At 41.9% G+C, this 13,369-nt stretch overlaps 1 protein-coding gene across 1 annotated transcript in view; it reads left to right on the forward strand.

Annotated features, from left to right (window-relative positions):
- Positions 1-13,369, forward strand: part of TOX (thymocyte selection associated high mobility group box) — a 250,779-nt gene that overhangs the window by 158,365 nt on the left and 79,045 nt on the right. The window contains exon 3 of the mRNA XM_056854094.1: positions 2,029-2,271. Coding sequence (XP_056710072.1) covers positions 2,029-2,271 — 243 coding nt within the window. The remainder of the gene's footprint in view (positions 1-2,028; positions 2,272-13,369) is intronic.

Genomic DNA, 13,369 nt, shown 5'->3' on the forward strand with positions numbered 1-13,369 from the left:
TCTCTCCCCGGGCCGCACAGCGGCCAGGCTCACGCACTCATCTGTGACTGATTGGCCAGAAGAATACCCAGCTTGGCCACGGGAGAATGCTGATTCGGGGGCGCCGAATTTGTATGAATTTATCCAGCGACCACCCGAACTCACCGAGTTCAGCTCGTCATTTTCCCGCCTTTTTTTACTTCGGTTCTATCCGAACTAGAAACAGCTGAATCGGGGCAAATTTGGCTGTTTTTCAGTTTGGATGGAACCGAATCGACAGTCCTAACTGAGTTAGGACAAAACAATTTGATTGAAAGGCCTGAGGTACAGGAGAGATAATCCAGTAAGTACCAAATTGTTCCTCAAGGATGTGCATTGGTTTTTAGGCCATTCAGGAATATTATAACATGCCCTCTTTGATTTTCTGCACTTCTTATGTCAGTGTGACTTTAAGGCACAACATTCTTGAGGTGCTGAAATGCTGCTGTAACAATGTCAAAAGCTACCCCCACGTCCATCACAACATAGTTCAGATAATTCACAGAAGAACAAAGAGCTGTTGAAAGTCTCATGAACAGAGATTAATCTGTGTACCTTAAAAAAATGTTAAAAATTCTGTTATCTTTTTGCATAACAGAATTGAGTCACTATTGTTTAAAAAATTATTGCTTCTCTTGGTCATTTACCATCTGCCCAATTAACGCCACCAGCTAGTATAAAATCAGAAGCTATACAATCAAATTATCATATCGGTGGCTGGCTTTACACCAATTTGTATGTCAGATAGTTTATTTTGAATTTTCATTTGGGATGTAGTTACAAATACGCTAAAGTGATGTCTGTAAGGAAGTACTTTTCTTCACACAGATTGGGAACCAAGAGTATAAATGACCTGTTTCCTGTTCCTAGGACTATGTGTATGATTTCCACCATTGTATTGGAAACCAAGAAGCAATTCTAGTTGGATGGTCAGCACACGTAGCATGATTGTTTTTTGTGTTTGATTAGAGGGAAGATAAATCTGAATACAGATGGATATGCTTTTTGGTTTATTTTGGTTTTCATATGTTGTAACAGTGCTAGTATTAGTGGCTGATTTCTTCCTTACATGCTATTTATATCCAGTTTACATGTACATTTTATATCCAGTGCATACATATAATGCATATCATTTATTCATATAATATATAATGCTGAAAAATGCATTTATTATAAAAATTTAATGCAAGGAAACAAAATTGTGTGAAAATAAAAAATTCACTGGTTTCATTTGCACAAGGGATATGCAAAATTGAAAGTGAGTTTTCAAGTCATTGCAGCAGAGATAAGAAATTTGATGATATCCCTAGTTAGATCTAGTCACCTTTTCCCCAAAAAAGAGATTATAGGCAATGGTTGATTGATGATATCACCAATACTTTTGATTTGCACGTAGGCACGAACAATTGATATATATATACCCGGGGAGGGGGGGAATGTCACTGAATTAAGGCCATAGTGTATTTTCTTAAGTACTTTCTGTTTCTAGGTTGTTGCTTCTAGTATAGCAGAGTGAATGTATTATTTTTGTACACCTTTGAGCAACATTCAAGAACAAGATTTCTTTTACCCCTTTCTATTATTTTTGCTCTTGAGTGGCAAGAAAGTCTTATGAGGTCTTTTTGATCCAATGTTAATTTTATAAATTGCATTCCTCTTTCCCATGAAAAAGGTATTCAACCCAATGAAGACTCTTAGAAATTGTAATGGGGCCCTTGAATTCAGCCGCTGGGGGGAGAAAAACCATCTAATGGAAGCTGTGAAAATATCAAAGGTTTTATGCCTTATTCCACACACAGTAGAAAAAACTCCTTTATTACAATGTGTAAGTGTTTAAAATGGTTTCTCTTGTGCAGTCTACTGCTAAATGCAATGTATGAAGTTGGGGGAGGGGGAGGGCTATTTGTTTGAGCGTCCCAGTACTTTTATTTGATGTTTTTAATCCTGCTCTATCTTAAAGCTCAGGTTTAGGGAATTTTAATTGAAATGTTACCTTTGCTCTTTCTACAGTCTTTTCCTGGTCCAAGCCTTGAAAGTGAAGATTTTAACATACCTCCCATCACTCCTCCTTCATTACCCGAACATTCACTGGTACATTTGAATGAGACAGAATCTGGTTATCCTTCTTTGTGTCACCCAGTCAACCATAATGGCCTGCTTCCTTTCCATCCACAAAACATGGATCTACCTGAAATCACTGTCTCCAATATGCTTGGACAAGATGGGGCGCTGCTTTCAAATTCACTCTCTGTGGTAAGCCTTCTATATTTCTAGTGTATTTCAAAAGTATACTTCATGTACTCTTATGACAGCCTGTATCTTTTGGTTTTTGGGATGTACTAGTGTTTTATGGTTTACCAATGTAGCTTTTGGAAGGATTATATCTAATGTCCAGTAAGCCTGTGTTCACACAAAGTGAGTTCTTTCATTTTGACAAGGATATGGTCCTAAGCAGCTATCTTTTTCTATATTTGCTTTATAGAGGACTCCTCTTCACATTGGAACTGTGTAAAACTCAGGCCTAGTACCGGTTTTCTTGCTTGTTTTTCTTCCACATGCTGTTCATTAGTGTTTCATGTACTGATTGAAAGGTTTGAGGAGCAGATTGTATGTTTGATTTTTTAAAAAAAAATTATTGTGGGTCAGAGTTGTACCATAGACTTTCTGTTCTATTCCTTTATCCCTTAGAAGCTCCTTGATCCATTGATCTTGAACAGCATAGTTTTGAATCTAATGTTTGGGGGATATGAGGACTGAGATAAATTTTGCCTCTGCCAATGTAGCCTTGGGATTCTGTTCTATTGGGTTGACATAATATTACTAGCCCTGTTCTATTGGGCTCTGTTCTATTGAGTTCTAATTCTGTTCCATTGGGTTGACATATTATTTCTAGACATTCTGAGAACAATTTGCTTAGATTTCAACTCAGGGATGAAATAAATTATCTTAGCTTTACATAAAAGAAAGTGATCTAAATTACATTAAGAGACCTAACAACCACTGTAAAAGTACCTGAAGAAGGTAAGGGTTGCATTTGATCCTTCATTAAAGTGCTCCAGCAGTGCTTCATTGACTTGACCTCTTCTGTACTAACGTTAGAGTTTAGAAGCGAAGTGTTCTCTTAAGTGCCGAAGTTTCATATCTGCCTGTTGCAAAGAAATGGGAACAAAAGAACTTTGAGCGCTTGTAAATTATCAAACTGAGCAACTGGAGGAAGAGAGAATAACCAAAGGCCACACAGTATAACTAGTCAAGCTTCTTTTGGAGTCTTACAGTAGAACAGTAGAGAAAAAAGCCCTTGGAACATGTCTGTTGAATTAGTCTCCAGTTAGGTTTGGTTTAAAATGAAGCATGGCAATCTGGGGCTGCCACTTCTTTTTTTAAATTCAGCCCAACTCAGTCCTTTTAAAAAATATAACTGATAGTTTTTATTTTATTTTATTTTATTTATTGCATTTATATACTGCCCTCATTCCCGGCAAGCCGGGCTCAGAGCGAGTCACAACATAATAGTAAAACATCAATTAAAGCATACATTAAAACATACTTTGAAATTCTATACTACATATTATAATAAAAAAAGATGGCATTTCCTTCTAAATTGTAGCCACTGGACAGGTCCGGTCTGCAATGGACCCCCAGGCCAGATTGGGGGAAGGATGGGGAGGCCAGCAATTATGATAGTGAAAAGACTTGCGGCTCCCCTCAGTAAGGCCTGGTGGAACAGTTGTATTTTGCAGGCCCTGCAGAACTCGTTTAGGTCCCGCAGGGCACTGATGTTATTTGGTAGACTGTTTTGTATCAGTTTTGTCCTATAACACAATTTTATTTGTACTAGATATTCAGTACCCAGCAATGTGTTTTTCTGTAATATTGAAGGAAGTTTAAAATCCCAGAGTGTTTCATGAGAACATCATATTTTTCCCCTTGCTTTCTCTATCTTGGGGGGGGGGGCTGCTTTTGTTTTGCAAAGTGGTATAATTGTTATCTTTGCTCCATTAAAAATGTGTATTCCCTACCCCTTGCCGCCCTGATTGTGGTTGGTAGGGTCCACCAGGCATTTTTGCATAGTTCCATGGCATAATCTAAATTCCAATGTGCTGCAGTCTCTCTTTCTTTCCCTCCCTCTATTTTCTTTCCTCCTCTTTTTGTATATGAGATAAATAAATCCCCCCTGATAAATTGGACTTACTGAACAACCCAGATAATCAAGACAATGAGCAGTGGGCCAGCCCCAGCAATTTTCTCCGGGCCAGGAAGATTTCTCCCCCTATTCTGTCATGTAAAATAGCCATCAATACTTGCCTCTCCCTAAAGGAACACTTCTCCTCCTTGATACCTTTACCTTTAATGCAAAAGAAGAAAACTCCCCTCCACAATGCACAAAAAAAACCCTTTTCAAATTAGTTCATCACCAGAGAGATGGGGTTTTTCATCACTCCCTTTCCCCTCCTCAATCTTAGGAAAAATGTATAAAAGGTTACTCCTCAGCCCATCCAATTTGTTGATGGTTTTGTATCCCAGCCTTCTACCCAAACTGTTTGGTTGGCTTTTATATTTCTCCTCTCTGCTGCGCTGTGCTTCTCCAGTCTGGTCAGTTTCCCTCAGGAGCTGCCCCACTGTCTTCAGGAAGCAAGCTGTATGTCTTCATTTCTCCCCTTTTATTTCCTCCCTTTGTAGCATGTAGTTGTTAGGGAAAGGGTTTAAATTGTGTTTGTATTTCACATATTTCCTTTCTGTAGTGCCTCTATTTTTATTTACATGATTTAACTTTGTTCTCTTTCTGTTAATTCAAGAAATTACTTGTTTAAGAAGCTTATTCCCCTTCATATTTTTTTGAGTGTTGGTCTGTATCTCGACCCAGTTTACACAGGGTTAAGATCTTGGTAACCATGATACACGTGTTTTCTCCTTGATAGGAGACGGATGCTTTTTCTAGCTTCAGGGGCTTCACGTGTATTAGTGATTTGGGTAACCCTCCACCAATGTGAAAGCTATTCTTCCTCCTGTACATTCACAGCTGGCACTACCAAAAGTACTGCACAGAACAGTCAACCATATCTCACCAAAGCTCAACCTTCTTTCCATTTGTAAAACTCAACATGGAGATGGTGTTGGCCGTAAGGCTGTAGAACGAACAAATGCTTGTAGGAAGGGGTATTGAGAGTAAGAGAGGCTGCCAGCAGCTGACTACTATATAGATCTTTTACCCCACATCTTCCTCCTAACATCCCTATCTGAACCCATATTCAATGGAACATATTTCTTTTTTTGCCCATTCAATCTCTTACATCCTGTCTATGTATGTTCTGTTTAAAAGCCTATACATCTCAGATCTTTTTCTCTTATACAAAACTTACCCTCATCATGCCAACCTAGCTCCTGAATCTATCACCTTTCTTTTTCTGCTGGCCACCTGACTCCTCTTTTATCCTTTTTTCCTTATGGAGCCAGAGATAGCAATTCCAAAGCTACTCAATATAGCACTTATTGGATAGTATAGAGAAAATACTGCATTCGTTGATGTTGGTTATTTGTCAAAGAAAGAACCCAAGACTTGCATTTTGACATTAAAGAAATCTGTGTTAGAAGTCTATTATATGCATGGCAGTTAAAATAAGAGTACACCATATTAAACATGGCATATTTTGGAAAATAGAAAAAGAAAAGATAAGATGGTTTTCATTCTCTCTGAGTGCTTTACATTTTAAACTGCGAAGTTAAAAGTAGGAAAGACACTAAAAGGCTGTAAAAGTGATGGATTTATATTCCAAATGCTTTTTTTTTTTTTGTACTGGCAACAAAAGCTGACATAATGTGGGTTTATTATCGCTCTTAGCATATATTCAAAGCACACTTTGAATTCTAAGGGCTACTGAACAAGCGTTATGACAATGATCATATCAATAGGTGGGGTGCAGGACGCATGAAACTAAAGCTAAAATATTTCTTTAGGTCTGCAGGAAATATAGTACATAAGTAAATTCAGATGCATTACAGCAGCATTTCTAAACTGCTGCTGTTATGGATGAGTCTACCAGCATCTTGGATAACACCATCTTCAAAGCTAAACAGAAAATATGATTACAGGCTATTGTTGTTGCTATTTTGGAACTATGTTCACAATCTTGTATTTCATTTTACATAATGCATTCAATACATTAGAGTGTTCAAGAGCTAAAGATCTGTAGGACGTGAAAGAGTGGGTGGTATTGTTTCATTATTAAATACAGGATAATAGAAGTATTCATTTAAAAATAAAATGGATCTTGCTCATATCTATATAGGGAGATCAGTCTCAAGATATTCTTCCATCGCACTGTACAAAATAAAGGTTGTGAATAATTAACTAACATTAAGCACCATCAGATCAACCCAAGTGTAGTTAACTATTATTGTTATAAGAAAGCTCATGAGAGAGTACCTTACACCAAACAGTGAAGGAAATGGAACACCTACTCTACTTTCTTCTTCTATACCATGTAACATAAAACCATTTCTTGTCTGAAAATTGATAGTTGCTAGTAAATCTTATGCCAGGAATTGCTACTGAATTGTAACTGTTACTGCACTTTTGACCCTTGTCCAGTTTTACATGTAGGGCGTTATTCCACATAACTTTTTATTTTCTGAATGCCAGTTTCCAGGTGCCACCTCAGAAGCTGCCTCATGGTCCTGTCCTTCACTGAGCCAACTTCAAAATCAGATTCTAGTATGGTACCTGCTAATGAAAAAGAATGTATAAGGCTCTGTCACAAGGAAATGGTCACTGTTTGTAGACATTTCAGTGCAGTATTTATTATTTTCATTCTGAAAGTAAAAATGTCAAGGGTGGGAAAATATATTTTGAACATAAAATGCTATGTGTATGAACCAAAAATAAAGAGCTATATGGTGCATTAGCTATATGTTGCGGCACGACATAGATTTAAGTGGGTACAAGCCTGAGTTTGCCTTCTTCTTGGCTGCTATTTGTCTCCCAGTAAGAATGACATCTTAGCTATAGTGCCAACTCTGTGGCTGCAAAGGGCACTGTTCAAAAATACTACTGTACTCAATAAGGAATTACCATATTTTTCGCTCCATAAGACGCACTTTTTTCCTTTTCAAAAGTGAGGGGAAATGTCTGTGCGTCTTATGGAGTGAATGTGTGTGTTAACTGGAGCCGAATCGCCGAGAGGAAAGTGCTGGGGTTCCTGTGTCTATCTGGCGGTCTGTCCGGCGGAGCGCTGCTTCCCCCTGCTGCAGAGAGGAGGCTGCTGGGGTTCCCTTTCATAAGGTTGCCTCCCCTCCAAACCCCGCCCCCGAGCCCATAAGGGTTGGGCCCTTTCGCCTGCTTCCTGGTTGGGTGGCGGTCTCTGGACGCGCTGCTGGCCCCGCCCTCCACCTGGCCGCGCCCGACCGATGCTCATCTGGCCAGTGGGGGTGCCCCGCCCTGCCCACTCCTATGCCTGCTCTCTGCCTCCGATGTAGCTCCCGGTTCCCGCCCGGTGGCCAACCTGAGGGTCTTTGCCCGTTTCCCCTCCTGGCTGGTGTCCTGTGGAGGAGAGAGAGGGAGCGGGTAAGCCTGTGTCCTGCCGCCCTGGCCTCCCCCAGGCCCCGGCGTCAGCCTTCCCCCCATCTTACCTCACTTCCCCGTTTGTGCCGGGTGAGACTGGGCGGGCCTCCGCGGAGGGGAGAAAGACATCCACGCTACGTCCTGCGATCCCTGCCGGAGGGTCCATCACGGGACACAGAATATATTTTTTCTTGTTTTTCTTGTTTTCCTCCTGTAAAAACTAGGTGCATCTTATGGTCAGGTGCGTCTTATGGAGCGAAAAATACGGTAAGTTGTGGAGTTCACTGCCAATGAACATTGTGATGGTCACAAGCATGGATTACTTTAAAAAGGGAATAGGCAGATGCAAGATAGATCAATTAATGGCTTCTAGCCAGGGGCCACCAATATTAAGAGGCAACAAATATTAGAGCTAACATCAGGAAAAAGCCTTCTCCTCTGTACTCCGTTGGCCCTCAAGGGTAATTGGTTGGCCACTATGTGAAAGAGGTGCTGGACAAGGTGCACCACTGATTTGTTCTTGTGGTCTAATGAGTATACTAAAATTACAAATATATAAATTTTAATAAGGAGCACAATCAAGTTAAAAACAAGGCCTCTAGCATAGGCAAGACTTACAAATTCAATATATACAAACATAAACACCTTCGATGAACAATCTTACATTGACCAAAGTAGGATCCAAAAAGGACCAAGCGCGTTTTGGCCTGAGAAGTTCTTTTTCAGTGGTCAGTCATAGAGTTATAATTTAGCACACATCCTAATAATATAATTGTGTCATACTGAACAGTAAAAAAAAATGTATAAAAGCCCTTCTAGTATAGTGAAGCTCCCTGTAAGTTTATTACTTATATACTAGAACATGGCTTCCATGTCTCACCTTCTTTTACATACTGGGCTCTTGAGAATGTGTATACATCAAGCAGTGTGCTAGGTCAAAATTACCTAATGTTTGTATATACTGAATGTGTAAGTCTTGCATTTTTTAGCTCAACCTCTTTGGATTGGAATCAGCATTTTGGTTGAGTTCCATTTGGTTCCCCCCCCCCCGTTTTGTTGTTGTTTTTCCTAATGAGTATTTTGCCTTTCCACTCAATTTTCCTTCTTGATATAAAGTGCTTTAAATGTGTTTTAAGTCATGATGGTTTCAAGTGACTGCAGCCTTTCAGTGCATTCCTCCAGAGTGCTTGTTCAAATTATGCATTCCTTTGTTTGGGGCTGGTGTTGATTCTTTTCCTATCCTTGCTTTTCTGACTACCAATTTCAGATAAGTAAGCATCAAAAACTATCAGTATATTTCCACTTTTTAAAACAGTTCTCAGCCTCCTCAAGCATTCTGATGTGGATACTTTCTGAGGGAGTTGATATGGACATGGTTGAATTCCACATGCACCTGTTTTCAGTACCTACAAACTGGCAGCTATGTCAGTTCACCCTTGTCAATTAAACTATGCTGGTTTACAGTACATAAGAATTTTAAAAACATTATATTTTCAGTCATACTGTCATATTTACTGCTGTGTTACCTGAAAGAGAATTATTGTACCCAAAATACTAACAGTTGGTAAAATTAAGAGATGGCGTGATAGAGAAATGCATTACCGTATATACCCATGTATAAGCCAACCCGCGTATAAGCCGAGGTGCCTAATTTCTCCCCAAAAATGGGGAAAAATTAGGCACCCGCGTATAAGCCGAGGCTTATAACCCCTCCCCCCCCGCAGGCTTACCTGAAAGGCTCTCCAGCGGCGAGGGTCCGGCGGCGGCGCGGCCCGGGGGGGCCTGGGCAGCCTTCCTGTGGCTGCAGGAGTCTGCCCCAGGCCGCTCCCGGCGGGAGGAAGCAGCGGCGAGGCCCAGGGGGACCCGGAGCAGCCTTCCTGCGGCTGCAGGAGGCTGCCCAAGGCCCCTCCCGCCCAGGAAAAATGGCAGGGGGGGCGGGAAGGGCCGGGGCAGCCATCCTGCGGCTGCAGGAGGCTGCCCAAGGCCCCTCCCGCCCGGGAAAAATGGCGGGGGGGCGGGAAGGGCCGGGGCAGCCATCCTGCGGCTGCAGGAGGCTGCCCAAGGCCCCTCCCGCCCGGGAAAAATGGCGGCGGGGGCCGGGGGGCCCGGGGCAGCCATCCTGCGGCTGCAGGAGGCTGCCCAAGGCCCCTCCCGCCCGGGAAAAATGGCGGCGGGGGCCGGGGCAGCCATCCTGCGGCTGCAGGAGGCTGCCCAAGGCCCCTCCCGCCCGGGAAAAATGGCGGCGGGGGCCGGGGGGCCGGGGCAGCCATCCTGCGGCTGCAGGAGGCTGCCCAAGGCCCCTCCTGCCCGGGAAAAATGGCGGCGGGGGCCGGGGGGGCCGGGGCAGCCATCCTGCGGCTGCAGGAGGCTGCCCCAGGCCGCTCCCGGCGGCAGGAAGCGGCACGGGCCCGGCGGCGACGGCGGTTAGTTTCCACCCTCCCTCCTCCCCCCTCCCCCCTCCTCCCTCCCCCCGTATTGACCCGCGTATAAGCCGAGGCCGGCTTTTTCAGCCCATTTTAGGGGCTGAAAAACTCGGCTTATACGCGAGTATATACGGTAGTTGTGTATTGACTACTCCCTAAGATAATGGTAATGCGCTTGTGGTCATGCAACTTCATGGGTAACAATGTAATTGTCTGCCTGAGAGAGAGAGGGGAAAGACAGACACTTGGTGTCTACCTGTGTAAATGCATGCATACTTATAACTATGCTCTACTGAGTTCAGTGGCACTTACTCAGGTGTAACTGTTCATAGGAGAGGGGTGGTGGCTCAGTGGCAGAGCATCTGCTTGGCATGCAGAAGATTCCGGGTTCAATCCCCGGCATCTCCAGTTAAAGGGACTAGGCAAGTAGGTGAGGTGCAAAACCTCTGCCTGAGACCCTGGAGAGCTGCTGCCCGTCTGAGTAGACAATACTGACTTTGATGGACCAAGGGTCTGATTCAGTATAAGACAGCTTCATCTTTTCATAGGATCATGACCTCCATCAGCTTCCCATTCTTTCTGGGAGGGGGAGGTAGAGAAGACAACCTTTGTGCTGCCTAAGTAGATGCAGCTATGTCTGTAAATAAATCAGTTGTTTGCTGTAGTAGTTGTTTCTCTGAAGGTGGCAGCTCTTGGCAAAAATAAATGCAATAGCTGAAGAATGGAAATAATGGTGGAGGCTCCACAGCAGCTTCTGCTCCTTTTCCCTCCTGGAAAGAGAATGAGGGCAGTGCAGTTCCTCATTTTCTTTGTTGAGCAGAGTGCAAGCAGCTGGAAGGGTAATACACTGTCATCACCTTCATCATTATAATCTATATAGTGTATGCATTATGCCAAACACAGACAGGTCCCTGCCCTATGGAGTTCACAGTCCAAATCTGAACATATGAAACTGTCTTATATGGAATTGGACCACAGATTGAATCCATTGAGTTCAGGGTCTCTGAAAAGTCATCCTAATATTTGCTGCCTCAGATGCTTTTAACTCAATACCTTCTACACACAAAATATATGATCAGAGGAAGAGGAAGAGACAAAAGGAGGAGATGGGAAAGAATGACAGAGGAGTAAGAAGAATAATTAAAGCATACATTTGCAGTGGCTTAATTTCTAAATGTCCTGACCTGGATGGCCCAGACTAGCCCAAGCTCCTCAGATCTCAGAAGCTAAGCAAGATGGGCCCTAGTTTGTACTTCTATGGGAGACCACCAAGGAAGTCTGGGGTTGCTACACAGAAGCAGGCAATGGCAAACGATCTCTGTTTGTCTCTTGCCTTGAAAACTCAATGAGGTCACCATAAATCGGCTGTGGCATGATGGCACTTCCTATCACCAGTTTCTAAGTAAAGGTAACACAAAAAACGTTCATCTGATGTAATTCCAAATGTTCCAAATTTCACATATCTCGTCCTAGATGCTGAATACCAGAGATAGTTTAGCATCACTAACATTTGGGAAATAAACTCATACAACTCAACAACAAGCTCAAAGACTACCCCCAAAAAACATTCCAACCAATAAAAACTCCCTAAATCCAACCTATACAAATCTAAAAAATTAAGCCACCTCCCCAAAATACATCATGTTTGCAGCAAATGTACGATTGCAGTAATGGAGAAGTGCTGTTTAACACCCACTATCCAGCAGCAAGGTTGGAAGAATGTATAGGGTCAAAATTGTTGTTATGCCTCCAGAACATCTATTGCCTCCCCAAAGCTTACAAAGAAATAAATAAAATAACCTTTTAAAGATGCCTGGTGATAATAAAAGATGCCGTTTTGTTCTTTTCTTAAGAGATATTTTATAGAGAGTAATGGAAAAGAAAAGCCAAGCATTTATAAAAATGTTGGTGTAGATATAATTAGATCCATTTTAGGACCAAAAGTTTTATGCAGCAACTGACAGAAGGATACACAATAATTATAGTTTGTTGACAAGCTGAAGAGAGTTCCTTTTTTTGAATGTTACAGCTTTAGAAACCAAACTGTAAATAAATATGCTATTTGACAGATTGTAATTGCCATCACTAGGACTTTTTCATTTAATCAGATGGTGTTATTAAAAAGGGGTTACAATTAAACATTTTATAATGTGACGTCGAACTCCATTAAAATTCTCCAGCAAACAGTAATTTGCATTTGATGCTTCCACAGCCCCTTTCTATTCACAGAAACGTTACTGGCTGTGACCTTCCACTAGTTGGGTCTCTGCTACTGTTCTTTTTGTTCTTTGATAAATGATATTGAACATCCACTCTCTGTGTCTTACAATGCGCTTGAAAATATCACATGCCTACATTAAATCCTTTTGACCCAGACACTGGAACATGCAAAACAAACCAAATGAAACGTTGAATTATCTTGATACTGAGTGAATGTCCTGGATTTAGCTTGCAAAGGTAGGTTCCATCCAATTTAGCATTTAATCTGTTTCACTCAAGACTAATGGGATCTTTTAAAAAAATAGATCAAAGGGAGCTTAATCATGCCTAACTGAGGAAATAATATCATTTGCAGAATGATATTTATGTAGAGTCAATGTAGTAAAGGAGTTGGAGTGTTGAGCGAAGACTGGGAATGTCCACGTTCAGTTCTTCATGAAGTGATCTTGGGCTAGTCACACTCTTACATCCTGACGTACCTCACAGGTTGTTAATTCTCACAAGAAAGGAGAATTGTATATGCCAACTCTTCTTGGAAGAAGGAAAGGATAATAGATCAAAACAATTTTGTTTATTTCGGTAAATTTCAGCCCTTCTTTTCTACTGTTAAAATAGTACCCAGGGAGGCTTACAACATTGATTAACAATGAAATGCTCATTAACATAATAATAATAATTAATAAATCTATAACTAACATTAGTTTAAAAACAAATAAAAACTGCAGTAAGCGAAGTTCCTGCTCTGAGGAGGAGGGCATCTTGATCTTCAGGTGGTTCCTACCAGCTTCCTATCCCCTCGGTAGGACTGTGTGATCCTCAGTTTCCTACTGCCTGTCCCCTCCTCTTCCTGTCCCCTCTGTAGGGCCATCTGATTCTCAGTTTTCCTCCTGCCTCTAAAGGGAGCAGATGCAGCAGAGCGAGCTCTGCAGCTAGAGTGAGAATTGTCACGGAAGCCGACTACTTAGTTTTACTATTAACCTTTATTCTGATTCTAATACTACAAATTCTCCTAGACTACCTAGACTATTTTTCCCTCTACTTTTTCTCTAAGTTCTTCTCCTTTCACTCCCCCCCATCTCTGTTAACGGACACCATAATGGCGCCTGGAGAGGAGAGAGAGCAAGACAAATTCCTCTCCAGGAATTTAGCT

This window comes from Euleptes europaea, chromosome 8, assembly GCF_029931775.1.
Source record: "Euleptes europaea isolate rEulEur1 chromosome 8, rEulEur1.hap1, whole genome shotgun sequence".
Classification (NCBI taxonomy): Eukaryota; Metazoa; Chordata; class Lepidosauria; order Squamata; family Sphaerodactylidae; genus Euleptes; species Euleptes europaea.